The sequence below is a fragment of the Ostrinia furnacalis genome, unplaced genomic scaffold, assembly GCF_004193835.3.
Source record: "Ostrinia furnacalis isolate ACB-3 unplaced genomic scaffold, ASM419383v2 OfSCF4827, whole genome shotgun sequence".
In the NCBI taxonomy this organism is placed as follows: domain Eukaryota; kingdom Metazoa; phylum Arthropoda; class Insecta; order Lepidoptera; family Crambidae; genus Ostrinia; species Ostrinia furnacalis.
Genome location: NW_021135066.1, coordinates 183,523 through 210,790, shown reverse-complemented (window position 1 = coordinate 210,790; position 27,268 = coordinate 183,523). Strand labels below are relative to the sequence as shown.

General features: G+C 39.6%; 2 protein-coding genes across 2 annotated transcripts; both read left to right on the top strand.

Annotated features, from left to right (window-relative positions):
- Positions 1 to 255: 255 nt before the first annotated feature.
- LOC114360060 (facilitated trehalose transporter Tret1-like) lies at positions 256 to 13,432 on the top strand. The gene is made up of 7 exons (XM_028314615.1): positions 256 to 339; positions 1,637 to 1,792; positions 2,560 to 2,758; positions 6,706 to 6,896; positions 8,198 to 8,574; positions 9,158 to 9,266; positions 12,479 to 13,432. The coding sequence occupies exons 1-7, from the start codon at positions 297 to 299 to the stop codon at positions 12,742 to 12,744; spliced, it is 1,341 nt and encodes a 446-aa protein (XP_028170416.1). The 5' UTR covers positions 256 to 296; the 3' UTR covers positions 12,745 to 13,432.
- A 6,688-nt stretch (positions 13,433 to 20,120) lies between these two features.
- On the top strand, positions 20,121 to 27,045 carry LOC114360044 (autophagy-related protein 2 homolog A-like). Its single transcript, XM_028314599.1, has 7 exons — positions 20,121 to 20,154; positions 22,867 to 23,034; positions 23,995 to 24,163; positions 24,773 to 24,919; positions 25,475 to 25,602; positions 26,092 to 26,246; positions 26,844 to 27,045. Exons 1-7 carry the CDS (start codon positions 20,121 to 20,123, stop codon positions 27,024 to 27,026), a joined length of 984 nt encoding a protein of 327 aa, XP_028170400.1. The 3' UTR covers positions 27,027 to 27,045.
- Positions 27,046 to 27,268: the final 223 nt, after the last annotated feature.

Here is a 27,268-nt window from a genome sequence, read left to right as displayed (position 1 = left end):
AATACAATTTATCGGTATAAATTATAGCACAAATTATGTTATTCTGAAGTATAAACAATAAAACTGCAAAGTTTTATCTTTCTTTCATTCTTTTTGTGTGATAGAGTAACAAACATACTTACATCCTCACAAACTTTCGTATATATAATATTAACGGTTTAGGGCTACTATCTTATCAAAAAATCATAAAATTTCATAAATTACAACTAAAGAAGAGCGATAATTATTTTATCTTCGATATGCTAAAGAAAGATTATTCAATTATATCAAAATATTAGTTTTGTGATTTGCTGAAGATGCCGGACTATTTGTGGAAACAACTGGGAATATCATTATGCGGTAAGTTTTTATTAAATTAATAAATAAGTAATTTTCTTCCTTGATAGAGTAAAGGCCTCATTTACCATCTCTCAGTGAAGTGCCCAGTAGGCTAGGTTTAAGGGACTATTCCCACATCTCGTTCCCACCACTGCAACTCCTGTGTAGCCAGGATCTACAGCTTGACCGCCATAAAACTCAACCAATGAAGGTCAAGTTTGTCCCGGGGGAAAATTAAACTGTAATTGGACCCGCAACGAAATTAATCAGAAGAACATAGGAGGAGTTCGAAATTAAGGTTCGACTTCCCTCCATTGCAAAGCGGATGACAGGTGACAAACAAAGGTTGAAAACCTTTCAGAAAAGATTATGCACCACGGACAATAAATATCAATTAAGGGGGCCTATCTTATGAGCAATTAGCAACTACCTGCCAAGGCTAGGTTTAGCAAAAAGTGCATGAGTGCAAGCAAATCAATGAAGCCACTATAGCCGAACGGTGAACGGACTGGCCGACTCGTGATCCGACGAACGCGGGTGCGACAAATCTCGCCGCCGCTCCACTATTATAGTGAACCGAATCGTAACACAAGCATATTTTTTACTACGAGGAGTTATAAAATTGCTAATATTCTTTAAAAAAAATGTACCTAAGTTAAAGTGCAATAAACAATGAAACCGTGCAATATCATTCTCTCACGAGCCCGCGTGACGTCTCACAGCAGGTCTGCCCATTCTGAAAGGCCAGCGTGGGTAATGTAAGCCCAATACTTCTTTTGCTCCTGGTATTATATAGGGTCGAGAACCTGCAGAGACTAAATGACCTGATGACGATAACAAAATAAATAAAAGAAGGTCGTGCTTCCATATCTGGGCCTCATAAGAAGGCTCAAGTTCACCCAAAAGGCGATGGAGCGTGCTATGCTCGGAGTTTCCCTACGTGATCGAATCAGAAATGAGGAGATACGTAGGAGAACCAGAGTGACGGACATAGCCCGCAGAATCGCTAAAATCAAGTGGCAGTGGGCGGGGCACATAGCTCGTAGAGCTGATGGCCGCTGGGGCAGGAAAGATCTTGAGTGGCGACCACAAGCCGAAAGACGTAGCGTGGGCAGGCCTCCCACTAGGTGGACGTGGACCGACGATCTGGTGAAGGTCGCGGGAGGCGCCTGGATGCGAGCGGCGCAGGATCGGTCTTCGTGGAAATCCTTGGGGGAGGCCTTTGTCCAGCAGTGGACGTCTTTCGGCTGAAACGAACGAACATGCTTTTACAGTGGAGACTAAATGACCTGCTGATGATGAATTATTTACATTTCAGTGTACGTAGGCCAGATTCTAGTCGGGTACTGTATGGGCTGGACTGCCCCCGTCATCGTGAAGCTGCAGAACCCCGATGAGACACCCTTATCGGGGCCCATCTCTGATGCACAAGCCTCGTGGGTGGCGTCTGTGATCTACATTGGTACTATTACTGGTAAGATGCAAGAAGTTAAAATTTTATTTTGTTCTATTCAAAAAACAAACAGCTTACAAATACCTAGCCTATAGTTTTCACCTCTATATAGGGTGTTAGGTAAATGGGTATACTCGTATGAGCCGACACTAGCCCATGTTAACTTGGGCATTTATATGGTATGGTGAAGTCAGAAATTTGATACCTATCATTTTAATTTTTTAAATTTTCATACAAAATAAATTTTATGAAATCCGATTTGTATGAAAATTAAAATAATTAAAACGAAGATATACATCTGACTTCACCATACCATTTATATGCCCATTTTAACATTGGGCTAGTGTCGGCTCATATACCCTGTATAACCAAGGGGTATAAAATAAAAAAATAAATAAATGAAGTAACTCGTTGGGAAAAAAATCCCATCAAGTCCAATCTTTTGCTCGTCGTATGAAGCATACAAAAACTAAACTCACCACCTCAATCTCATCTTTTTTACTTCCCTAACCTTTAAATTTTACTGGTGAACAGGGAATGCTATAAGCCTGGTCTGTGAGTACGTAGAATTTTGTCCAATGGCCCCAAGCTACCCATCCTTATCGCTCGCGCGTAATTATATTGCTGTCGCAACTGTGCGACGGGCGCCCGCAGTGAGTGTGCGAGCGCGACAGCAACATAATTACGCGCGAGCGATAAGCTTGGGGTCATTGGACAAAATTCTAGTAAGTACTTATGTACAAATACTTGCCGTATTTTTATAGCGTTATCTTTATTTTAAATTCCAGGGCCTTACGTCTCCGGGTACTTATCAAACAAGAGAGGTCGGAAGCTGGCTCTCTTCTTAGGAGGGTTTGTGACCCTGATATCCTTCATCGTCCTGGCCACAGCCGTCAATATGTCCATGCTGCTCGCTGGGAGGATCTTCGTCGGCTTCGGAACGGGGATCATGTTCGTCACCAACTTTGTGTATTTGGGGGAAATTGCGTGAGTACCTACTACCTACTCGTACATGGGACTCTTCCCACCTCTCGTTCCCACCGCTGTAACTCCTGTGTAATCAGGATCTATAACTTGACCGCCAATAAAAACCCAACTAGTGAAGGCCAAAGCGATAAATAAATAAATAAATAAAATAAATATATTTATTTCTGTAAATAGGCTTAAAAAAAGCACTTTTACAATGCCCAGTATTAACCCTACCACTGCTTCAGGACAATCAATGGGCCAGTGCTGAGAAGAAGCAGCGCAAGAAACTCAGTCACTATTGTCAGCCTCTTTTTCAAAGGTTTACAGGCTTTAAAAATACATAGTATAAATATTTATGCGAGCTAGACAGTTACGCATCATAATGTTATCGTTGGAGATTACCAATTTTAGTTAAAAAATCATATGCTAACTAATGAAAGTTCACAAGAACGCACAGCAGCAAGGCAGACGGCGAAACCACAATTATATTGCAATTGTGTCTGAACAAGGGATATTTTATTGTTGTTTTACTACGGAACCCTCAGTTATTTATTATATACAATACAGACCCGTAAACTTTGAAAGCTTGGTAATTAGAGTGGGAATAATTACATTAAAATTTTACAGCCGATCATTTCCGATGGTCGAGTGACCCAGTCGCTATGTGACAATTTAAATCGGAGTGACTACTCAAACGGGCAATAATTTTTAGATCTTTCTGTCTTTTTTATTCGCAGCGAGATTCTTCCATGAGAGAAGGACAGACTTGCTAATACGGGGACCGCGTTATAGAGTAGGCTCGTAGTAACGAAATAATACATAAACCGTCTTAAGAAATAAACCTACAGTCACAAAATGGTTCTCGGAAACTCTTAAATGTTTTAACGTCGTTTAATCACTTTGATATCAAATAATGAGAGAGCCCTCAATTCTTAGGATTTAAATTCAGTGGAGCAGAACAGAGTAATTAATTAAATACACATCAAAATTGTAGACATTCGTAGAAGTGGAGTGGAATAATGTGTATATTAAACTCGTTTTAACAAAAAGTCTTCCACTGAAATAGAGAAACAATAGAGAAATTTTTATGTTACTAACGTCATATAACTCGCTACGTCTTCCAGCCCGTGGTCGTCACTCCAGAATTTTTCTGCCCCAACGGCTACAATCTCTACGAGCTTTGTGCCTCGCCCAGGCCTCCTACTAGGTGGGCCGACGATCTGGTAAAGGTCGCGGGAAGAGCCTGGATGCGGGCAGCGCAGGACCGTGCACTGTGGAAAACCTTGGGGGAGGCCTTTGTCCGGCAGTGGACGTCTTTTGGCTGAAACGAACGAACGAACATGTAACTAACAAGCAGACTCTCACACTCAATCTGCTGTTGAAATGGAACGCGAAAGTTTAAAGTCTTCCACTGCTGAACGATGGCCTCCAAGGATTTCCTAAAGTCCTAGTCCTGCGTTACCCGCATCCAGGTGCTTCTCGACCTTCACTAGATCGTCGGTCCACAGAGTATAAGTGCTTGTTCACGTAGGCACGCGCGGGCACGGGCGCGGGNATTCATACCTAAAGTGGGAGATGGTAAAAATTAGAATTGGTGTTTTGTAACTATAAGGTGAGTTTAAAAAAAAGATTTTCTTAGTAAGTAATTTATAATTTTCAATCAAAATCAAATTCAAACAAGGTTCCTCTTTATTATTTAATTTAATTAATATTATCGTTATCAACTAAACAACATTTCTGTTCATATGATGACTGTGTTTACTTTGCCAAATAGGAGTTCTAGCCTGAATAGCACTAATAAACTCTTCTGTATTGAACGACATGATAAAAACGTGCTATCGTTTCTAGCGACAAGATCAAACTGGTTGAACTTACCTGACGTCGTGAGTGAAACGCGCGCGCCGCCGCTAGTTTGACATGAACACACACAAACATCTTCACGCGTTGAAATTACCGCGAGCGCTCCGCGCGCACCAGTCGCTAGCTTGCCCGCTAGTTAGACCGCACGTGCGTTTCGTACGTGAACACTTGGAATCACTACATATGTTTGATATTTCGTCACCGCGCCCGCACCCGCGCCCGCGAGTCAACGTGTGCAAGCACTAAGGCCTGCCGTCATTGCGATTTCCGATCCCTGGTAGCTGGTACTCGAGAACTTTTGCCCCAATGAATGGTCATCGTTTTTACAAGCTATGTGCCCCACCTATTGCCACTTATTAAGTTTATTAATAATTCTTCAAACTACGTTTGTATACCTCTCTCTTCATAAATATGAAAATCTAGAGGCAGTTAATTTATCCAATGAAAATTGTATTAAATTTATTTTTTTACTTTTTTCTTTAATTTCTCCTTTAAGGTATGTTAATGGTTATAAATACGTACCCAAATGAACCTCGTACTTATTTTTGCAGTCATTGACTTTCTTCAATCCGCGTCATGCCAGGGGACGTTTAGTTCTCAGTCAGTGTATCCAAGGCTTTATATTTTCTTATTATAATATTTCCTTATAAATATTATGAACCTGAGTTCATTCCCTCACACCTTGCGTTTCATGTTATCGAACCCCGAGTTGCAAAACAGAAGTTCACGCCAAAAATAAAGTGATGCTGAATTATCGATACTTTTATCGATTTGATCTTGAATATCAGAATATCTAGAACGTCAATGGTATTGGTATCATCGCGGCATTTGGTTTGTTAGCTGTTATTTTGATATTAGAGAAAAAAACAATTTTAATAGACACAGATACTGCGGTTTATGTTTAGAGTCCTTAAGGTTTTTCTTTGGTCAATTTATTCACTTTTTTTGAAGTTCATCAACAATTTATTTAGTCCCTAAGGTTAGATTTTCTGATAGGGCGTTCCAAAAATTTCCTACATTGTGTCAGCAGCTCAATGTCAGATGCAAGAACAGTAGTAGATAAAGATAATGCGAAATAAACTCACGTCCAAGATCGCAAGAAGATCGAAAATATTAAAACTACTTAGATGAAATGTAATGATTTAAATTTAGTCTGGCTTATTGTTTACGATCTGAAAGTCAAAGTCGGACTATTGACAGTGAATTTATCGAGCGGCGTCACAACACTAAACAAAGTTAACCTGGAGACAGGATTCGTTGCCCTTTCATTGGGGAACGACCTGATGTCATATTTCCTTGTTTTTCCCGTTTGATTCTACTAATTCTACCCGGTCGGCATAATGATTAAGGGAAGATTTTCAAATCTTGTCGTATAATTTAGGCACTTAGTTTCTACAATAAAGCTTCAACCACACCAACACGGCTCGATCATAGGAAAATGACAGGTCGCGTGAACTGTCATGGATGGACCTGCCATTGGCCTTTGATCGCGCCGGCGATGGCGATCTGCACGCGTTGGTGTGGTTGAAAAATAAAAGAAATTCTTCTGCAAATAGGTTTTTAAAGCAAGTGCTTACCTGACCTTCGCGATGTTAAAACCTGAGCTACTGGAAATTCTATCCAGACGCATATGGTGTATCATACTAAACGCTGTCGAAACTTTTAATTGGGGTCTTGGGACCACCATCATCATCATTTCAGCCATAGGACGTCCACTGTTGAACATAGGCCTCCCCCAATGATTTATATAATGACCGGTTGGTAGCGGCCTGCATCCAGCACTATGCTACCTTTATGAGGTCGTCCTTGGGATAGATAGGCCGTCCTCACAGACGCGGCTATTTGCATAAAAAATGTTTAGTGTTAAAAGACTTATCAACTCAGAAAGGGACCAAAACCGTTCCGCCTTTTGCGCGCTGTCAACCGCGAAGCAAGGCGTTTACGTTCCGTTGCGGATAAGTATGCGTTGCAGTATGGAGTTTCATACAAATAATATTGACCGCCTCGAGTTGATACGGTTACGATCCCTTTCCGGGCTAATAAATGTGCTACCTCCTTATGTATGATTTACTTATCTATAGAAGCAATTTGTCTTTCCATTTCAGATCCACAAACATCAGAGGCTTACTGCTAACGGGAACAGCGATCTTCACCACTTTTGGCACTCTCCTGGTCTATTCCACTGGTCCATACATTTCTTTCGCTGCCACCTCTTACATAGGTGTCGCTCTAACTGTGCTATACATAGTCGGAATTTGTTTAATTCCTGAAACACCAAATTTCTACGTTATGAAAGGTTGGTATGTAACTTAGAGCAATAGACCAATGAGGGCTATCGTTTTAGCGCTCACCAGTTGGTGTCACTGTAGGTAGAGTAAGGTCACTGTCACGCTCACCAGTTGGCGTCATTGTAAGTAGAGTAAGGTCACTGTCATTTGCTAGTGGCGAAGACAGTGTCCCACGCTGCGTTTTCCGGTACGCGGCCTCCACTCCAGAACCTTGCTGCCCCATCGGCCGTCAGTTCTGCGTAGGTACTATGTGCCCTGCCCATTGTCACTTCAGCTAATCCGTCGGGCTATGTCAGCGACTTCAGTTCGTTTACGGATCGACGACATCATAAAGGTAGCAGGAAAGCGGTAGCGGTTGACCGGGTAACATGGAAAGCATTGGGGGAGGCCTATGTTCAGCAGTGGACGTCCTATGGCTGAGGTGATGATGATGATGATGAAGACAGTGTCACCAACCAGTGAGCGCTGAAGCGGTAGGAGGACTATCGCACTTGCACTCACCAAGATGGCGTCGAGTCATGTCAGTCGCCAGTGGTGCCAACTGTTAAGTATAAAATTATAGCCCTCATTAATCTCGTAATTTCACTCAGATGATTAAAATAAGGTATACGTTTCATTAGACTACAAATTAAGTATTTTAAAATAATCATTTACTGAAGGTTACAGCATTCATTAAAGATTCAAGAATTTATAATTAATTAGTTAATAACAGATTTTACAAAGCAATTTTTAAAATACTTTGCTTGGTCTGTCAATTAATTGGCCTTTCAGAAAATAGCAAAAGTCAACTACATTTTAGTTATTAATTATTTCTCATACAGAAAACCCTTTGGATCCTCTACAAGGAGTCTACAGGGAATACCTCAATCATTCTTAATTTGTAGTAGTTGACGGGGATACGGGAAGTAAAGTGAATTTACACTTACTTGTACGATGCTTATCCTTCCGTGTTTGATAATTTAAACTTTTTCATAAGTCTATGGAAAACTTTGTAAAAACTTTGGTACAGTCAAGAAATTTACCTAATACTCACCAATTTCTTTGTTTTCAAACCATTACTTGAAGTACACATGCTATAATGATAGCTCAATGTATCATTTTTCCGTAGGATATTCAACCTTAAATGTCACAATGTTGACTGGACCCTCCTTCCTTGAAAATTAGAATAACCTCCAATGCAATATTTTTTAGCTTTGGGTTTTCCTTTTCAAACTAAACTGGATAGAACCCTTCCTCAACAGACATAAATTGTTAAGGACCGGATCTGCATTGTCTATCCACTAAGTAATATTATAAGTTTAAATTTTAGGACAAGAAAAACAAGCACAAGACACCCTCATATTCCTAGGCAGAGACAACGAAGTTAGCAACGTGCTGTCAACTAAAAAAGAAGAGGAATCTTTCGCCAATGAACTGAAAGAGTTATTAACCATCAAAGGAAACCGTAAAGCCCTCTCCATAACTCTAACCCTGAACATATTACAGCAAATGAGTGGAGTGGTGGTTGTAATCCTTTTTGCGACGAGAATCTTTGAGTTGGCAGGGTCGACGATACAGCCGAATCTAGCCACTATTATCATTGGAGTAACGCAGTTAGTTTCTAGTATAATCTGCTCCGGTTTTGTTGAAAGAGTCGGCAGGAAGGTGCTGCTGCTATGGTCTACTGCAGCATGTTTCTTGACTCTGGTAAGTTTCGTTATACTATTCATTTAAGAGATTCATGGCCGATTTAACCACCAGTCCCTAATTTTTAAGTGACCCCTAATGGTAACACATAACAGGAATTTTGTTTTCATAGGGGTCACTTAAACATTAGGGATTGATGGTGAAAACGGGCATAACAGTCTTTTTCAAAAACAGTTCTGTAATTATTTCTCCTGAGCAATTTCTTGTCCAGTGACAGTTAGATAATATAATTAATTACTAACTACTAATAAAAGATAACCTAGCTTTTACTGGTTGGGTATTTTTGATGGTCAAGCTGTCAGTCAAACCTGGCTATTCAGGATTTGCCTTAAATCTACTAGTGACTCATCTTTGCTCTCTTTTACTGATCTGACTGGTATTTTTTGTGGTCAAGCAGTAGATCCTGGCTGTACAGGAGTTGCAGTGTTAGAACTAGTGGGAATAGTCCCATTTTTTGTTGTTGCTGACCTGGGACTATAATCTCACCTTAGTAAACGTTATTGATTGTTGTTTTTATATCTTTCGAGACTGAACTTATCAATAACATGAATAAAGTGTATTAAAAGTTGTGTTTCTCTTTCAGTCAGTTTTAGGGACATACTTCTATCTGGACCACCTTCAGATTGACGTCGAAGTCATAGGATGGTTGCCGCTCGTCTGTCTGGTCATTTACTTCCTAGCCTTTGAACTGGGTAAGCAATTTTGTTGTAATTTATTCACAAGTTACATAAAGGACAATGTTCGTTCTCCATACATTGTTCGCCGTTAGATCAACAGTGCCGAAATAATACTTTCTAGGTTCTAAATGACACAAATCTTTATATAAGAACAATTATTCCTGGCGGACCAATTCTATAAACTTATTGATAGCAATATTGTTATCATAACCTCTTACTTACTAGTATTGTATTATATTATTTTATGCACATCGATTTGGGAGATGTTCTGTATTGTAGTTGTCGCAGCCAAATTGTATTATAATATTGGACGGGTTTTGGAAATAGCTCGGCGTTCCACTTTTATGATTTACTTACTTACATTTTGCACGTAAATAAATAACATGAATCCTATGTTTACTTTCCACTCTTGACATTTAACACGTGACTTACCAAACTAACTATCTCCATGGTTACCGTCTTAGTCTATGCATGACTAGGGATTGAACAACTTTTAATTGAATATTATTAACAATTCTCGATAATTATTATCGATTGAAAAATATTCGGTATTTGAATCGAAAGATATATTCAATTTTATCAATATCAAAATATTCAATTTTAATAATAAAATAAATATTATTTACTACCACCTATGAAATGTTCTAAAAATTGCCTGGAGCGCTCCCCCAATCCTGGGTTTTCCCTTTCCAAGCTGAGAGGATATCATTTTGGTTCTATCGATACATTATAAAGGTACTTAATATTTGAAATGTATTACCAATTATTGTTATAAGCATTTTGAGCGAATAAAACTTTCAATTCTATTAGAACTTTAGACATTTCTCTCACTTTAAGCGGCATTGGATTTTTCATCGAATTTTGAAACTGTAACAGATATATTAAAGATGATCCCATATTGTTGTCATTGTCTATATCAGTGTTATGATCACAATTCTTTTTATTTTATTCATGACCTTCGACCAGTTGGACACATTAGATAGCTTCTTGTAGTATCGTGCAATATATTTTTAACTTTTAATTAAAATCTAGTCATACTGTAGCAATTTGGACGATTTATTTTATTTACAAGATCGGTATCTTATTGTCTATGATGACCGCAGTCAACATCACTATTACATGGATTCCTAACAATGAAGTACGGCATTGCCTTGTGCCGATTTTACATAGATTTTATCGACACAAATTATGGAACTTCATAGGATATGGAGCAGGCCACGCCCTAAAATGTCCGGATGTCGTCATAGTGTTATGGAATACATATAAAATACTTTTATTATTTCATTTTTTAATCCTCAAGTGTCCGTTACAATCTAATTAATATTTAAGTATTCAAAAAGTAAGAGATTAATTTTGATACTTTACTGCTGTGCCCAGGAATCTAAGGCGGTTTCTGACAATGTCCTTTGAAAAATCGTTATGGCGAAGCCATTAAAGTAATTTTGACATTGAGTAATGTAGTACCTGCTCGAATAATACTCGTATTTAGTACAAAATTTATTCAAAAAGTTTTTAGTAAATGTTTATTCTTTCTTTCTCTCATTTTATACATCTTGTGAAATGGCTCCTAAAGATCAACCTGGCCTTATGAAATTTAATCCATTTCATTTAATTCAGGTCAAGTGATCTTTTTACAGCCCAAAGGGCCGCAGAATTAGATATTAATTTTTACTTGATTGACGCGTTCTTGTCTTCTTGTTTAGAAAAAGCTGGTAAAAGGGTTTTGTTGATAGACAGACCGGACAACGAAATGATCCTATACATGTACCTTTTCTTTTGAGGTAAAAACAGACTAACTATTATTTTCAATAAACACTTGAGCTGTCTACTTAAAGTCAGCAGGAACTTAAATGGATAAAAATCTCTGTTTGCTCTATGACTAGATAATATAAATCATATAATTAATTAATACTTCCAACTAATCTGTTAATATGATCGTTAATATTGTTTCATGATAATAATGACTAATTCACGAGCCAGAACGTATTCAATGATTATTTTGTTGATATTAACATTGATAATAATTCACGTGTAGTTAGCACGTGTATTATGTCACAGTCAAGACGTTGAATCAGCATTTAAGTACCCATATGGCTGTCCCGTTACATCATCATTATGGCTAATTCAAGAAAAAACTCGTCACGAATTATTGCACATTTTTGTATCATGTACTTTACTTACCTTTCGAACAGTAGTGGGGGTTCTATTCTGTCGTCGTTTCAGCCGAAAGACGTCCACTGCTGGACAAAGGCCTCCCCCAAGGATTTCCACGTAGATCGATCCTGCGCCGCTCCCATCCAGGCACCTCCCGCGACCTTCACCAGATCGTCGGTCCACCTAGTGGGAGGCCTGCCCACGCTACGTCTGCCGGTTTGTGGTCGCCAACTCAAGAACTATCCTGTCACAGCGGCCATCAGCTCTCTGAGCTATGTGCCCGGTCCTATTCTACTCTGCTAGAAACACTGAGCTTGCTTGTTTAATTTGAAACCAGTAATAATGTTCTTGAATGAACTAGGCTCACAGTTACTTTTAGAAACGGTAGTTAGCTAGTTTCCTAAAATTTTACTTTTACTCCGTCAATTAATCATAAAAAATATTGAATACCTACGTATATTTTTATTTGTTAATCAAACAAGTAATTACGAAGTTATGGTGCGTTGAAGCTCCACGTGAAGTCAGAAAGTGATACACTTTTAAGCACTTCTTGACTTCACGGGTCTCTTCTTTTGAACTTTGGCGCGCTTTATCTCTTTTCATTTTCATAAGTTTGAAAAAGTGAAAAATACGTGAGGAGTATTTTCGATAAGTTAACTGACGGACTAATTCAAATTCTTGCATTTTATAAATATCGCTATTGTTGGTATTAAGAAATACTTAACTACTTTCAGATCTATCGGTTCAAAATCAAAATTATCTTTATTTGTGTCGACTAATTAAATTAGTATCGTATTGTTACAAATCGTCAAATGCTCTTAAGGAGCCTATACATGTCTCATTCTTTTTTGCCCTACCAGCGCTTCGAGACAAACATTTGGCAAGTGCTGAGAACAACAAACTCAGTCACCACTGTCTGCCGGTTTAAAAATGTAAAAAAAGTAGGAAGTTACAATACATTCAGAAACAAGTTACTTACCACGCGGGAACGCGTAGTTGATAGGAATTAGAGTAATTGTTAATTACCTATACTATTCTTTTTAACTATAGTAAACAAGGGCTTCTTTTTCCAGGTTTCGGCATCATCCCCGGCACGTTCACCGGCGAAATGTTCCGCAGTAACGTCCGCAGCACCGGTTCGGCCATCACCATTACCGTCGCCTGGCTGTTCGGCTTCGGCCTTTCGTCCGCGTTCGGCTACATGATCGAGGCGATTGGCGGCCATTTTACCTTCTGGATCTTTGGTGCGGCGTGTCTGATCGCGTTTGTGTATACGATATTCTTTGTGCCCGAAACCAGGGGCAAGACTTTGGTGGAAATACAGGAGATGCTGAACTGATGATCTTTTGGTTAGGATATACTATCCGTTCGCGATAAGTTTGCCGCTGGCGATATGACGTCACTCGAAGGAAAGCGTCTATAACTAGGTATAGCAAACTTTAATGAATTGAAAAAATTGTGTATTTGCGTAAAATAAGACACATTAATTGCATTTAATCACTAACTAATTGCGTTTAATCGCGGTTGGGGGAGGGGACGCGCATTCCACAGACCGGCAAACTTAGCGCGAACGGGTAGTAAAGCAGTTTTGTGAATTATTTATTTGTCTAACATTGACTTTATGTATTATAACACTTTTGATAATATTTTTAATACTTTATCTATATCTATGGAAGCAAAAGGTAATTGACTCATTCACTTATCACGAAATCTCGGAAACTACAAGTCTCAAATTTTGTATGGCGTTCCTTTTAGAACGTAGGTGCTCACTAAGACGGGATTGTACGAAACTCCACCCCTAAGGGGGTAAAACGAGATCCACGCGTACGAAGTCGCAGGCGGCCACTAGTATTTAATAAAAGTTAATGCTTGTTACAAACTGGTCATCAGAAAGGCTTCCTTTATTATTTAAGTTTAGAAGTGAGATTGATTGTTCCTGACTTATTTAATTTTTTATTTATGTATTTATTTGATTTTATTGGCAGTTGCCACTTTACTCTTGTGAAATAAAGTCATAAATAATATCATCTCTTAGTTTCAATTAGATTTGATATCCTCATATACTTCCATTTAACCGCCTCTGTGGTCTAGTGGTAAGACCACCTGCTTCAGACGCAGAGGTTCAATTCCCAGTGGGGGCAGATTATTCTGTTCGGTTTGGTTGGTGGTATGGCTTGTTCTAAGTCCGCCTGGCTAGTTACCACCATCTTACCTAAGTCTGTCGCCATAACAACAATGTTAACAGCATTGTTGTGTTCCGGCAGTTAGAGGCAAGATAGCCAGTTACTCGGTGGTTGAGGATTCCGGGTGAAGCTAGCTTCCACTTTCGGCCTGATCATTACTTACCATCAGGTGAGATACAGGCCAAGAGCTTTCTCGTTGTGAATAAAAAAATACAGATGCACTGTCAAATTTTATTCTGACCTAAGGTAAACGGCTACTAGTTCGTGATAGTACGTAAGTTCGTAAGTTTTTTTTCTAGCTCCAATAATAAGCAAATGGAATATTATTTATAAAAATTCTTCATTACTACAAAAACTCTATTATTTAAGCTATCTAAAAAACCAAGTACCAACATCGTGGCGCCAAAAATGAGAGCAATACGAAGCTTCAAACTCTCAGAGAGCCAAAAACAGCCGTGCGGCTTGCAAAGGTTGCTCTCACCGTAAGGTTAGCGCTCCAACTTCTTAAGCTTATAAAAAGGCGAAGGAACGTCCATTTAAATAAAACTTGTAATAGTGGTTTCATGTATTCCTTGACAATTGATTTGGCTTAGAAAAAAGTTATATGAAAACGTAGAATTCCTTTAAAATTGCGATTAATTGACTCACGAAATAGCGTACATATTATTTTTCGGGTGTCCCCTATTTCGTGACACTACCGATTCAAGGATATTATGGATAACATTTTGATGGTTTGTTTTTAAATAATTATTTATGATAATTTAAATGTAATTTATGAAACAAATAATGCATTTATTTAAGTTTCTCATGACCTAAATTCGGTATATGTTTCGTTCACTAGAATTTATATGACACGAGTTTGAAGTTCACATAGGTATATAACCAATTTTAAGATAAATTAGCATAAGTAGTACCAGCATAATTTTGGTTTTATTTCGATTNGGGGGGGGGGGGCTACCCTCACTTGAAACAGCTCCAGGGGCGGGATTATGGGGAGAAGGGGGGGCGAGGGGTTACAAATAACATCAAAATTTTATGGCTACGAAGAGGGGGGGGGGGGGTAAGTCCCCCACATTTCTAATGGTTATATAAATATTTTCACATATCGCTAGAAATAACAAATTTTATGGGTACGAAGGGGGGCGGGGGGGTTAAGTCATCGTCCCCCCTACATTTCTAATGGTTATAAAATATTTTCACATATTGTTAGAATTAACAAATCAAAATATTATACTAGACTCACATTATTTCTTATGAATATTTTAGGTAAGTAATATCGTCAATTTCACATAATTATTTTATTCTAAATTTTTATTATCGTTTTCAAATTTATTGAACCCTTAATCATTATTAAAATATCCTAACTGGATGCATAAAACCTTATTCCGAAATAGGGGACATGAGTTCACGAACTTAGAAACAGAGCAAAATTTTGTCACGAAACAGGATCCAAACAGGACCTCTTGTTTAATATAAAAAAAACAATTGTGTTGTGCAGAACAATTAATATAAAAAAAAGTTCAAACTATATAACTATAAATTATGTATTAACTTACTGTCAAAAGACCAAACTTTAGCATACAAAAGCTTTCATACTGATATCATGCTTGGTTATTTTTAAATAAAATGTTAAAGTCGTAAGAGCCTTAATATACCGAAGTAGGGGGCACTTACCTTAATCATGATAATTAGTATTGAATAATACGTCACATCAGGAAGTTTATACTCATTCGATATAACTCAATACCGACCTTTTATCGATAGATAAGCGATAAGATTACTGATTAATCACTACTCCGTATTTACTTTTGGTTTTTATAAGCAACTTTAATTTGTTCATATTTGCATTTATACACATATTTTGACTGACATTAATGGTGAATTTAATTTATCTATAGTAATTAAACTCTCCTTATCCCGGTTCATCAATTTTGCTACTAAAACATTGTCAGATACAGAGATGCAAAATTACCATATCTCTCGAACGAGGAAATGCGGCTTAGGCTGGGTACACAATATAGGGTAGTCAGTCCAAACAAGACTGCGATTCTTAATTCCGATAGAATAGAAGAATAGAATAGAAATAGACTTTATTGAACACAGTAAGCACAAATTATAAACAATAACAACACAAAACGAATAAAGAAAATAGTGGGCCACTGTGTCAATAGGTTCCCGCTCAGCATTTATCCTGACATGCTCGTAAGGGCATGTCACGAAACTGGTCTTCCGCGAGAGCCCTTGTTGTGGCTTCGCGCATCCCTTCGGACAGACATCGACTCGAGTTCGATAGTTGCAACCTTGATTTACTTTAACTACCCTTTAAAGAATGCTATTCTTCCATCAGTGGACCGATGGTGAAGGTCGCGGGAAGCACCTGGATGAAGGCAGCAGGACCGGTCGTTGTGGAAATCTTTGGGGATGCATTTGTCCAGCAGTGGACGTAATTTTAAGATGACCGAACTGTAAAAACATTATAATAAGACCCATTTCAATGGGTCTAAAGAATTCTGTTCATTTCAATGGGTCTGAAGGTTCAAGAATTTTATTTTTCAAAACAGAATTCTTTTTGGAAGCAGATTTCGTAATAGATAATGCCAGACTGAAATTCACGCGGGCAAACCGCAGGCAAAAGCTAAATGCCTAAATTGCTAATCTGTGTGTAACTAGCTCAAACCATGACCGCATCTCGTGTGCTCACTGCTCATATCATACCCAGCGGGAATCTAAATAATTAAACGTCGATTGTATGCACAGTTATTAATTCTTATGGCCGTTCCTATTATTATGAACAGAGGCAGTAGGATCAGTCAGTCTTTATTTGATAATAATCTTTTTGATGTAGCAAGCGGCAAGCATACTCGTAATGTTGGATGTCCTCAATTGCTCCAAAGAAGCTGGACGTGACAAGCCTAAGACAGCGTCAAAAATATAGAAATAGAAATAGAAAATATTTATTTGTCTAAAAACAGGTTCTTCTTCTCACGGTACACTCTTGTCAGAGTGGTCGTGGTCATCATTGTGAATCACGATGAGTGATGTTCCTCGCAATACCGCGCCATTCCTCGCGGACTGCCGCTTTCCGGGCACTTTCGCTAACCGAATACTTTAAGCTAAGTTGCACCACCTAATTTTGACCGTAACTTTGACGATAACCGGTGGTTTTGGTATGGAATTTGACACTTTTTTGACGTTTGTCAAAGTTAAAGTAAGATGGTGCAACCCAGCCTTAGTTGCGGCCTTGATCTGGTCCGTCAAAACAGGTTAACAAGTTAAAAATAAGGCAAGCAGTGAAGCCAACAATACAAAGCTTCTTCCATGCTAAGTAATAGTATTTAAATCAAAGATGCAATGGCTAAATAATGTAATAATAAATAATAATAATAATTGTTAATCCTTATGTCGCTGTTTACGAGGGTCATATTTTATTATTATAATGACGATGGAAAATTTCTAACAGTCAATCTGGCCGCACAATAAAATGAGTGGGCTTACTCAAGCTGCGTTTATTGTGACTCCATTGGATGGATATCATTTGAACAAAGGCATTAAGAAGATTGCATTCACAGACAAGGAAGAATTAGATTTTAGATTGGAAATGTCAGGCTTAGACACACTTTGACTATTTTGAATATGCCTCTTAATAAATTCTCTCTATCAAGAGTGTTTGATACCCAAACGAGAGACAAAATTTAAAAAATACTTGAAAATTGTTGCCTAGATTAAAAACGATATAAATATTGTTCCTTATTGACATTGATACTACAAAATTCAACTACTTAGTACTATAATCCGTTAATTGGATATCTTGGATTAAATTGTGAAGACATTGTCATCCCAATAACTTAAGCTATTGGCTTTAAGCTTAACCCTTTAATCCTGTATCTTCTCGTTCTCGAAATAATATTTTCTACAGAGTGCAGTCAAAATAATCCATCTTATAAGCCACAACGTGTCTCGGAATAATGAAGGAGAAAATTAGAAAATGCAAACAAAATTAAGGTTTAAAGGACTAATCCCACCTTTTGTTCCCACCCCTGAAAATCTTGTGGAATCTACAGCTTGACCTCTTAATAAACAACCAGTGAAGGTCAAGTTTGTCCCAGGGGAAAGTTTAACTATCATTGAAAACTCATGTTGCTCAGAATAAAATAAGTAGAGAAAGGAAGAGCAACTATAAGATAAGGAGCATCGATATTTTTTCCTTTTCCTTTATTTATTAAAACGGGAGGGTTCTTTGAGACGTTAAACGTGAGCAAGACTTCAGATTATGCTTCAGTGGCCTATAAGTCTATCCAATATAGCTTGATTAGAATGACGGCTGTCAAACGAATGTGACTAGTGATGTGTATGTTTCGTACGGTTCACATAGATGTATCGATAAGTTTTCTAAAAAATGATATGAAAAAATGCACCCAATTTTTCTTCATATATCTTTATTCATTAAAAGGACAATTATGATTTAAATTTAAAGACAGTAAACCTGAGTAGATGTACAACCTAAGTCGTAGTCATTACCATCAGTGTTCTTCAGTGGTTTTTTCCTCTCGCTAGAAGGCGGTGGGCATCTCTTCTAGAGCAACGGTGCTATGAATACCCAAAAAATTACCGGTGATTGATTTCCGATGTTTGATTATTTAAGAATGAAATGGTTTTTGGTTTTTAATAGTGAACATTTAGAAAAACGTATAACTTGACTTAAATATGTTAAGAAATTTGTTAGAAAAAAAAATTGTTAAATATGTTAAAAGAATAGTTTTAATTTAATATGCCATTTGTCGATATGTCCCAACACTAACATTTTTGTAACTCGAGATAACCTTGTAGAGACGTCGTTAATACTCTAGCTTGATTTTTATGATTTCGAATTACTACTTATTAGTGTAATTTAACGCTGCATTTACACGAAATTATCATTTTTATTGGAAGCACTGTCGTCGAAAATATTGTTTGTAGGTCAGACGTGAATTATTTCTTGTTCGCCAATATTTAGCTCTCATTGATCGCTACTACAAAGTTATGTCGTTACTTTTGATGACAGCTGTCATTCTAATCAAGCTATATTGGATAGACTATAATTCACGTATTTTGACAGTCAAGATCTCGCTGACGTTCAGAAGTCGTCCCATTGAAAAACAGTTCTAAATCCGTACTCATAAGGGTCATTTTGATAGAACGATTACTCGATAGGATCGCAACTCAGTGTTTTGTTGTCGTTGAAGTTTTGTTACGTGAATAAGGCTACAGATTTGTATGCTCTGTCACGTCATAATATGTCAATGTCAATTCTCCCGTGCCTCTCCCATACCTCAGGCACTGACTGAATTAAGCGCAAGACATATACATACATTGTATTCTCCAAACTTCAAAATATACTCACAGTACAATCAATTGTCAGGTTTTCACTCTTTTTCGACAATTCTTTCGATCAAATAAATCTGGATACTACGCTCTCTCGATAAGGCAGATCTAAAATAACTCTTCGAATGCACGCCAGTTATTCTAGGTTAAACCTCTATATCCAGCGATCGGACAGAGGGACCTATGTCGACTTTTTATAGACAGTGTTTTGGTTCTATCATAAAAAGGTAATTCTTGAAGCCATTTAAAAGTACAAGAAATGGCTTTGAGACGTGGATTGTAAGTCATACGTCTCGTAAATAGGCTAAAACTAATATACTCAGCTACTTACTTCATTGTTATAAATAGCATCTATTACTATAAACTAAAGTACTCACTGTAGAAGCATGACCCTCGCCTATTTACCAGAGTTATAGAGGATTAGCTTTCCGCCCGCGGCTTCGGCCGCGTGGAATTTTGTCTGTCACAGAAAACTTTATCGCGCACGTCCCTGTTTCAAAAACCGGGATAAAACTATCCTATGTCCTTTCCCGGGACTCAAACTATCTCTATGCCAAATTTCATCAAAATCGGTTTAGTGGTTTAGGCGTGAAAGCGAGACAGACAGACAGAGAGACAGACAGACAGACAGACAGACAGACAGACAGACAGACAGACAGACAGACAGACAGACAGACAGACAGACAGACAGACAGACAGACAGACAGACAGACAGACAGACAGACAGACAGACAGAGAGACAGACAGACAGAGAAACAGAGAGACAGAAAGACAGAGAAACAGACAGACAGAGAGACAGACAGACAGAGAGACAGACAGACAGACAGACAGACAGAGTTACTTTCGCTTTTATAATATTAGTAAAGATTTGGCCTACTCTCCCCACGCTATCAAGAAGAGTTCTGATGTTCGCATATTTAATTTTATCCCTTATTCACCTTTTACAACAACCACCACGGGAAAAGCCATTGGGCTTTTACAACATTTATGCCCGTATTCACAAACATAACTATGAGGTCTCACAGTGCGGGTGAACGCGCAGGGTGACACACGAACTAATCATAGAGCTCTATTCAACGCTATGCGTTCGATTAGCTGCTTCACTTAAGCAAACAACGTTTGTAAATACGGGCGTAAACCTGTTTCTAATTTTATGGCGATTCCAATCGCAATGGCAGTTTCTATTAAGTCTCCAAACTTCGAATGTGATACTTCGAATAACGATCCACGTTTAGTTCGAAACCGAGGACGGATTTACGGTTTTCAGTTTCGAACTCAAAACTAATGGTATGTTAAAGTAATGCAATTGCTCAGAATAGTTTGGAAATTGACTTCCAAATGCTTCTACATTTCAAAAGCTTAAAATAAAGTTAACCTTAAAATATCTTCAAACTAAGAAATAAGCATAATTAATAGCCACGATAGCCGAACGGTCTGGGGTCGGACTGGCCGACTCGAGATCCGAGGAACGCGGGTTCGAATTCCACCGCCCGCTCGACTATTGTGGTGAGCCCACTCGTAACACAAGCTTATTTTTGTGCTTAGGCGCTTTTTTGGTCACTGTGGCGCGAATAGTCAAGTTACATGCCTGATTTTTTTATTATTATTAGATGAATACTAAGCCTAGCTGATTCAGAAGTATTTACATCCATAACACGAATATAAACTAAAAATCCTGTATGTTGTAAATAAAATCATAACTCGAAAACTACCAAAACTCGCGGTGAGTCGGGTAGCCCTAGTGATGCTCTACCTCTGGGCTTCGGCTTGACACTACTTTTTGGGACACTCTGTATATAAAAAATTTAAACTTTTGCGTTCCATTTCAACTAAAATCGAGAAACGGGTCTCAACGCGACATTTTTATATGTTACATTATGTACTCACGGCTTGACCATTCGGCTGCTATGCTGTACCCGTGGTCAGTATCAGGTGGTCAAGTCAAGAAGCCAGTCTGCTTGTGACCACGGCTACAGCGTAGCAACCGAAACATCAAGACGTGAGTACATAATGGACAAACTTATAAAAAAAAACTAGCTGACCCGGCGAACTTTGTTCCGCCTTAATGGCAATAAATAAGCAGACTTTTTTTTTATTTCGAACGGGATAAAAAGTATCCTATGTCTTTTTCCTGGCTCTAAACTACCTCCCTGACAATTTTCAGCTAAATCGGTTCAGCCGTTCTTGAGTTATAAGTGGTGTAACTAACACGACTTTCTTTTATTATATAAAAGAAGATGACGCGTTGAGCGCCGTGTTTCTCTATTTTAGTTGTTTAAAAAACTCGAAGCTGTTTCTTGGGGTTAATCTACATTATTTACAGAAGCTTTATTTTATCCACCATCTGGACTAGTATGCAAATGGACACCGCTGATAATATTCCAGTTTTACGATAGTAAACCTTGTTGTTTACGTGATAGGGCTTATTTAGTGGATGGGCAGACTCAGGTAACTTATACAATGCAATAGAGGTCATGTTTGCGAAGCCTTTATTTTATCTTGCGACTAAACTAGACGCGTAAGGCTTGTTGTCCAGTAATAGGGTAGGGTAAGAGTACCTATCAAGTTTTTTTTTTTTTCATTTATTATCATTTTACAAAGGAAGTTCTTAAACATATTACAATTAAATGCATTGGCATAAACCACTGAGGTTTGTTTGCAATGCTTGATGCGGTCAGTCTATTAAATTAGTAATCAAACAGTTGCGTTCTACAAAGAAACAAAGAAAAAACATAATAAAAGTTACAATTTTCATAGATAGGCATCCCTGTCGAGCCGATTTACCAAGAGGTTACTATATAATTTGTTCGTATAAGTCGTACCCATACTAGGCAAATGCATTTCCGCTATGAAATATGTTCCAGAAAAAACGACCTTAGCTTGGACTTAATGTTATTTTCATTTAAATTATCTTTTAAAGTAGCGGGTAGTTCGTTAATAAGTCGCGGAACCAAGTACTGCGTCGTTCGCTCACCATACACATTCCGAGCTTGTGTTGTCTGTAGGCGCTCACGGGCAATAGCACGAGTAAATACCGGGTGTTCTACTTTCTTACGAAATGTTGTATTAAAATATTGTTCTTTTAAAATGTTATACTTGAATCGGAGTTGAACAGGCAAAACTTTACAGTGATTAAATATTCCAGTTTCATTATCCTTAAATTGTTCTCTAATTACGTTAGAAACTATTCGTTTTAATATTCTTAGTTGAAGCTTGTGAATGTTGTTTAAGTAACTGTTGTAAGAGCGACCATAACTACTTAAGCCGTACTGGATATAGGATTCAGCGAGCGAGTTTTATAGGGTTAATTTAACTTTGTATGGGATACGATCTTTTAGGATACACACGTTGGCCAGGAACTGCCTCATTGGGTATTTCACGTTCTTTTGATTTGTGATTTCTTAGTGTAAAATGCTTAAATCTAAAAATTTTCTCAGATAACTATTTGCCCAAGGATCTATGCTATAGGATATATATGTTTGTTAAATCGTTTTCACAGTGTTTTTATAAAAATTTCAGCTTGTAAACTGACGCTAAAGTGGAAATTTACAAAACCTGTGTGGACTTATCTGGATAGAATTCTTAAATGCTAAACTAATCGCAATATTTTCTCAATTAACTATTTAGACGACGAAATTGTCTAACTATTTATGCCTATAATAATAATAATAATAATAAAACGTTTATTTCAGACATTACGTATCCATAACATATTTGTAGTATTACTGGTTAATGATTGTAACGAGTTGAAAAAGTACTGTTTTTGCGCCAAACGGCGTAAACGCTCTTAAAACAGGGTTCAACTATTGTGTTTACTTTTATTAATAAGGGGGCATACTCATACGAAAGAAAGCAGTAAAAATAAAGCCAAAAGCAGTAGCATAATTTTTATGAATTTAATAAACCTTTGTTTACAGACGACGACTCCAAAAGCGTGGGCGGTTTATCAACCGATTCAAGCGGCTCCCGGCAGACTACTCCAACCCATCGGCCGCCTGTCATGAGCATCGCCAGCCACCTGCGCGACCCGCCGCCTACCCCTACTTCGCTGGGCGACGCCGACTCGTTGTCCCTGAATGAGACTGGTGAGTGCCATTGTCTGCTGACACAGCGGCTCCCATGGTTTTGACGCAGAACGTCATATGTACGCAAAATGTCATCGCGAAAATTTTGACTTTCACAGGATGTCACTTTCGCAAAAGGCCTCTTCGCAGTGTAGTTCAATTCCCAAGTCCTACTTTGGACTTGGAAAGTGCTTTTTTATCCACGACGACTAAGCTCTTGAACGGCATCTCACTTGATTGAAAGTGATGAACAGGGTGAAGGTGAAAGCGAGCTTCACAAGGAATCCGCAAACACAGACTAACTGATAGATAAGATAATATGACCTCTAACTGCCGCAACATAACAATAGGCTAGTTGCCTAAAAAAATTTTTTTAGTCCGTAATGTTTAATATCAAAAAATATTGGACACGTATAATTTTATTTGTCAATCTAACAAATAATTACATAGTTATGGTGCGTTGAAGTTGCGCACGACGTCACAACGTGCGGCATTTTTAAGCAAGCGTTGACGTCACGGGCCTCTTCTTATGAACTTTGGGGCGCTTTATCTCTTTAAATTTTCATTAGTTTGAAAAAGTGAAAAATACGAGTAGAGTATTTTTTGATAAGTTAACTGACGGACTAATTAAAACTCTTGCTTTTTGACCCAGGCAACATCCCCATTGTTCCCTGCACGGATGCTAGTTCGTCAGCTGTTAACTAGTTGCGTTCAAACGCATATCTCAATACTAGCTTTCCGCCCGCGGCTTCGCCCGCGTGGAATTTTGTCTGTCACAGAAAAACTTTATCGCGCGCGTCCCTGTTTCAAAAACCGGGATAAAAACTATCCTATGTTCTTTCCCGGGACTCAAACTATCTCTGTGCCAAATTTCATCAAAATCGGTTGCGAGGTTTAAACGGGAAAGCGTAACAGACAGACAGACAGACAGAGTTACTTTCGCATTTATAATATTAGTTGGGATATTCTTTGTTCTTTCAGTAATGCGCGACGAAGAACCCCTAATGGAGACCTACGAAGCTGAGCGGCTAGTGTCAGAGAACCTGATACAGCTTGAGGAGGACTTCCAGAGGCTCGGGGTCAGCCAGGAGAAGCCCGCCGCCAAGCCGGCTGACCTGGAGCCCGCCGACGACTCGCCCATATACTTCAGGTGACACGCGACACTCGCCTCTATTACTATGCAGGCTAGTGTCAGAACCCGACGCAGCTGAGGACTCCAGAGGCTTGAGGTCAGCCCCGGGGTTATTGTTTATTTATTTTATTGATTACTAGCTGACCCGGCGAACTTTGTTCCGCCATAATGGCAATAAATAAGCAGACTTTTTTTTATTTCGAACGGGATAAAAAGTATCCTATGTCCTTCTCCTGGCTCTAAACTACCTCCCTGACAATTTTCAGCTAAATTGGTTCAGCCGTTCTTGAGTTATAAGCGAAGTAACTAACACGACTTTCTTTTATATATATAGATATGGTCGTCACTGTGTTGAAGTGGGGAAGGCACAAGAGATTGGCCGCCAGCGTACCGCTTCACTTTAGCCCGAGCGCTTGACTGCGATGGATGCTCTTTTGACTAAAGGATTGTGACAATAATTGTGACCTAGATTTTTGTTCATAGGCATATTTATTTGTAGTATTATTTGTACCATGAACTGCTTCTATCGATGAACTGTACTCATGTATATTAATATTATATTCTTGTGCTACTTTTAAGTATTATGTGTGATGTCTTACTACAACAAATGTTTCTTTTGTGGTGCAGACGGGTGGTGTTTTCCCCCGAAGTGCCGATCCGGCTGGACTACGTGGGCAAGCGGGTGGACCTCTCCGCGGGGCCCGTTGCTGGCCTGCTCATGGGCCTGGGCCAGCTCAACTGCTCCGAGCTCACGCTCAAGCGGCTTGACTACAGGTAACGTTATAGAAGTGACAGAAGTGAAGCGCCCCTTGTCTTGCTGTAGTTGTATATTTTGCTCAGAAGTGATAGAAGTGAAGCGCCCCTTGTCTTGCTGTAGTTGTATATTGAAGCTACAGAAGTGAATCCCCCTTGGTTTGATGATACTGTAACTTAAGCAGTGAAACGTTCCCTGGCTTACTGTAACATACAGCGATTAAAATGAAGCACCTCCTGGCTTGCTGACACAGAAATGAAGCGCACCTTGGCTTGCTATACACGGTGCAAGTAAAGAATTGAAGTGAAGGGGCTTCCTGACATGGCAGACATAGAAGTGACGCGCCTCATTGCTTGATGCCGATTTGCAGCGACGAGAAGTGAAGCCCCTTACTCTATTTTGGTTTCCGCGCAGCTATAGGCAGACCGCGTAACTGAATTCTTGCATGGTAAGACGAAAACGTGGACCGAGAAAAGTGCGGGGGCAGGGATGGTTATCGATAACTTGTGTTGACAGTTGCGGTCTCAACTGAGTTGGCAAAATAGTGTCGTCATTGCCTTGTATTGTATTCGCAGGCTGGGGCTCCTCGGACTTGAGAAGCTGGTGCAGTGGGCGCTGCACGAATGGCTGGCGGACGTCAAGCGGCACCAGCTGCCCGGCCTGCTCGGCGGCATCGGGCCGATGCACTCGCTGCTGCAGCTTAGTGAGTATATGCTTAGGCTGGCAGTTATTTCGGTCAACCAATAAGACTGGCCATACAACAACGTGGCAATGCACCATTGATTTTGATTTTTTTATTTCGAAATTAAAAGAGTTTTTACCAGTAAATCGTTGAAACCTGCATACTCGCTATAAAGATACTTTAACTACAAAGGCTAGAACTTTCTATAGCTCTCTTTATCTTTCTCTTTTTTCTATAACTATGTGAAACAGTTCAGGCTCTACCTCAGAATCATTGAGCTATCCAGTATTAAAATCCAAAATCTTATTAGTTATTACGGTTACCTTTAGTGTCGTAGTCTATTTTTTTAATTCTGTACGTTCATGCGATATAATTTGTCCACTGCAGCTTCTTTTGCTGTTTTGTTTTGTGTTGTTAACTACTACTCGTCCTCCGCGAAGACACCCCCAATTCCTTCTATCTAGTAAACTGACTATCTGGCACAATATTTACACTTTTTTTCTTCGCCAGTAACTGGAATCCGTGACCTGGTGTGGCTACCAGTGGAGCAATGGCGCCGCGACGGCCGGCTGGTGCACGGCCTGCGCCGCGGCTGCGCCTCGTTCACGGCGCGCACCGCCGTCGCCGCGCTCGACATCACCACGCGGCTGCTGCAGCTGATACAGGTGACGTCACTGTTGTCGCCAGTCCCCGCCAGTCACTGGCATCCGTGACTTTGTGTTGCTGCTGGTGGAGGAATAGCGGCATGTACGACTAGCACTGCCGTCGCCGCGCTCGATATTACTCGTCGTTTTTGGTGAAACAGCAAGTGTGCTAAAACCATTCGGATATAATCTGCGACGCTAGCGAAGCGACGATAGAACGGTGAAGGTATCAGATTATTCGACTCGCGATTCGATGAACGCGGGTTCGATCCCCGCCGCCGCTCGACTATTGTGGTGAACCCAGTCATACCACAAGCATATTTGGCTTACCATGAGGGGTTAGCGGGATTTTTTGTAATTTGTATTTACATCGTGATTTGATTATGACATGGGTGTTACTATGTATAATATGTATGTATTTACAAAAAAAGTAGGTATTTAAGTATGTTTATATCCGTTGTCTAGTGCCCATAGTAAAAGCTTTGCTTAGTTTGGGACTAGAAGCGTAGTGTAAAATGTCCAAGGATATTTATTATTATATCGTGCTACGCATTCTAGTCTAAATGGTTGAAATACCGCTCGAATTCTAACATGGTATTAATGTTACTGTTATTACAGGCGACAGCAGAGACAGCATTCGACATGCTGAGTCCCGGGCCGACGCTGCAACTGCAGGCGGCGTACGACAGCCGCCGGCGCCGCCGCCGCGACCCCTCGCGACACCCCGCAGACATCCGCGAGGGCGTGGCCACCGCCTACCAGACCGTCAGGGAGGTCAGTCCCTTGCTACAGCTGCTGTAGTGAGACAACGCCGCGTGGCGCCAGCTGCAGGCGGCGTACGACAGCCGCCGGCGCCGCCGCCGCGACCCCTCGCGACACCCCGCAGACATCCGCGAGGGCGTGGCCACCGCCTACCAGACCGTCAGGGAGGTCAGTCCCTTGCTACAGCTGCTGTAGTGAGACAACGCCGCGTGGCGCCAGCTGCAGGCGGCGTACGACAGCCGCCGGCGCCGCCGCCGCGACCCCTCGCGACACCCCGCAGA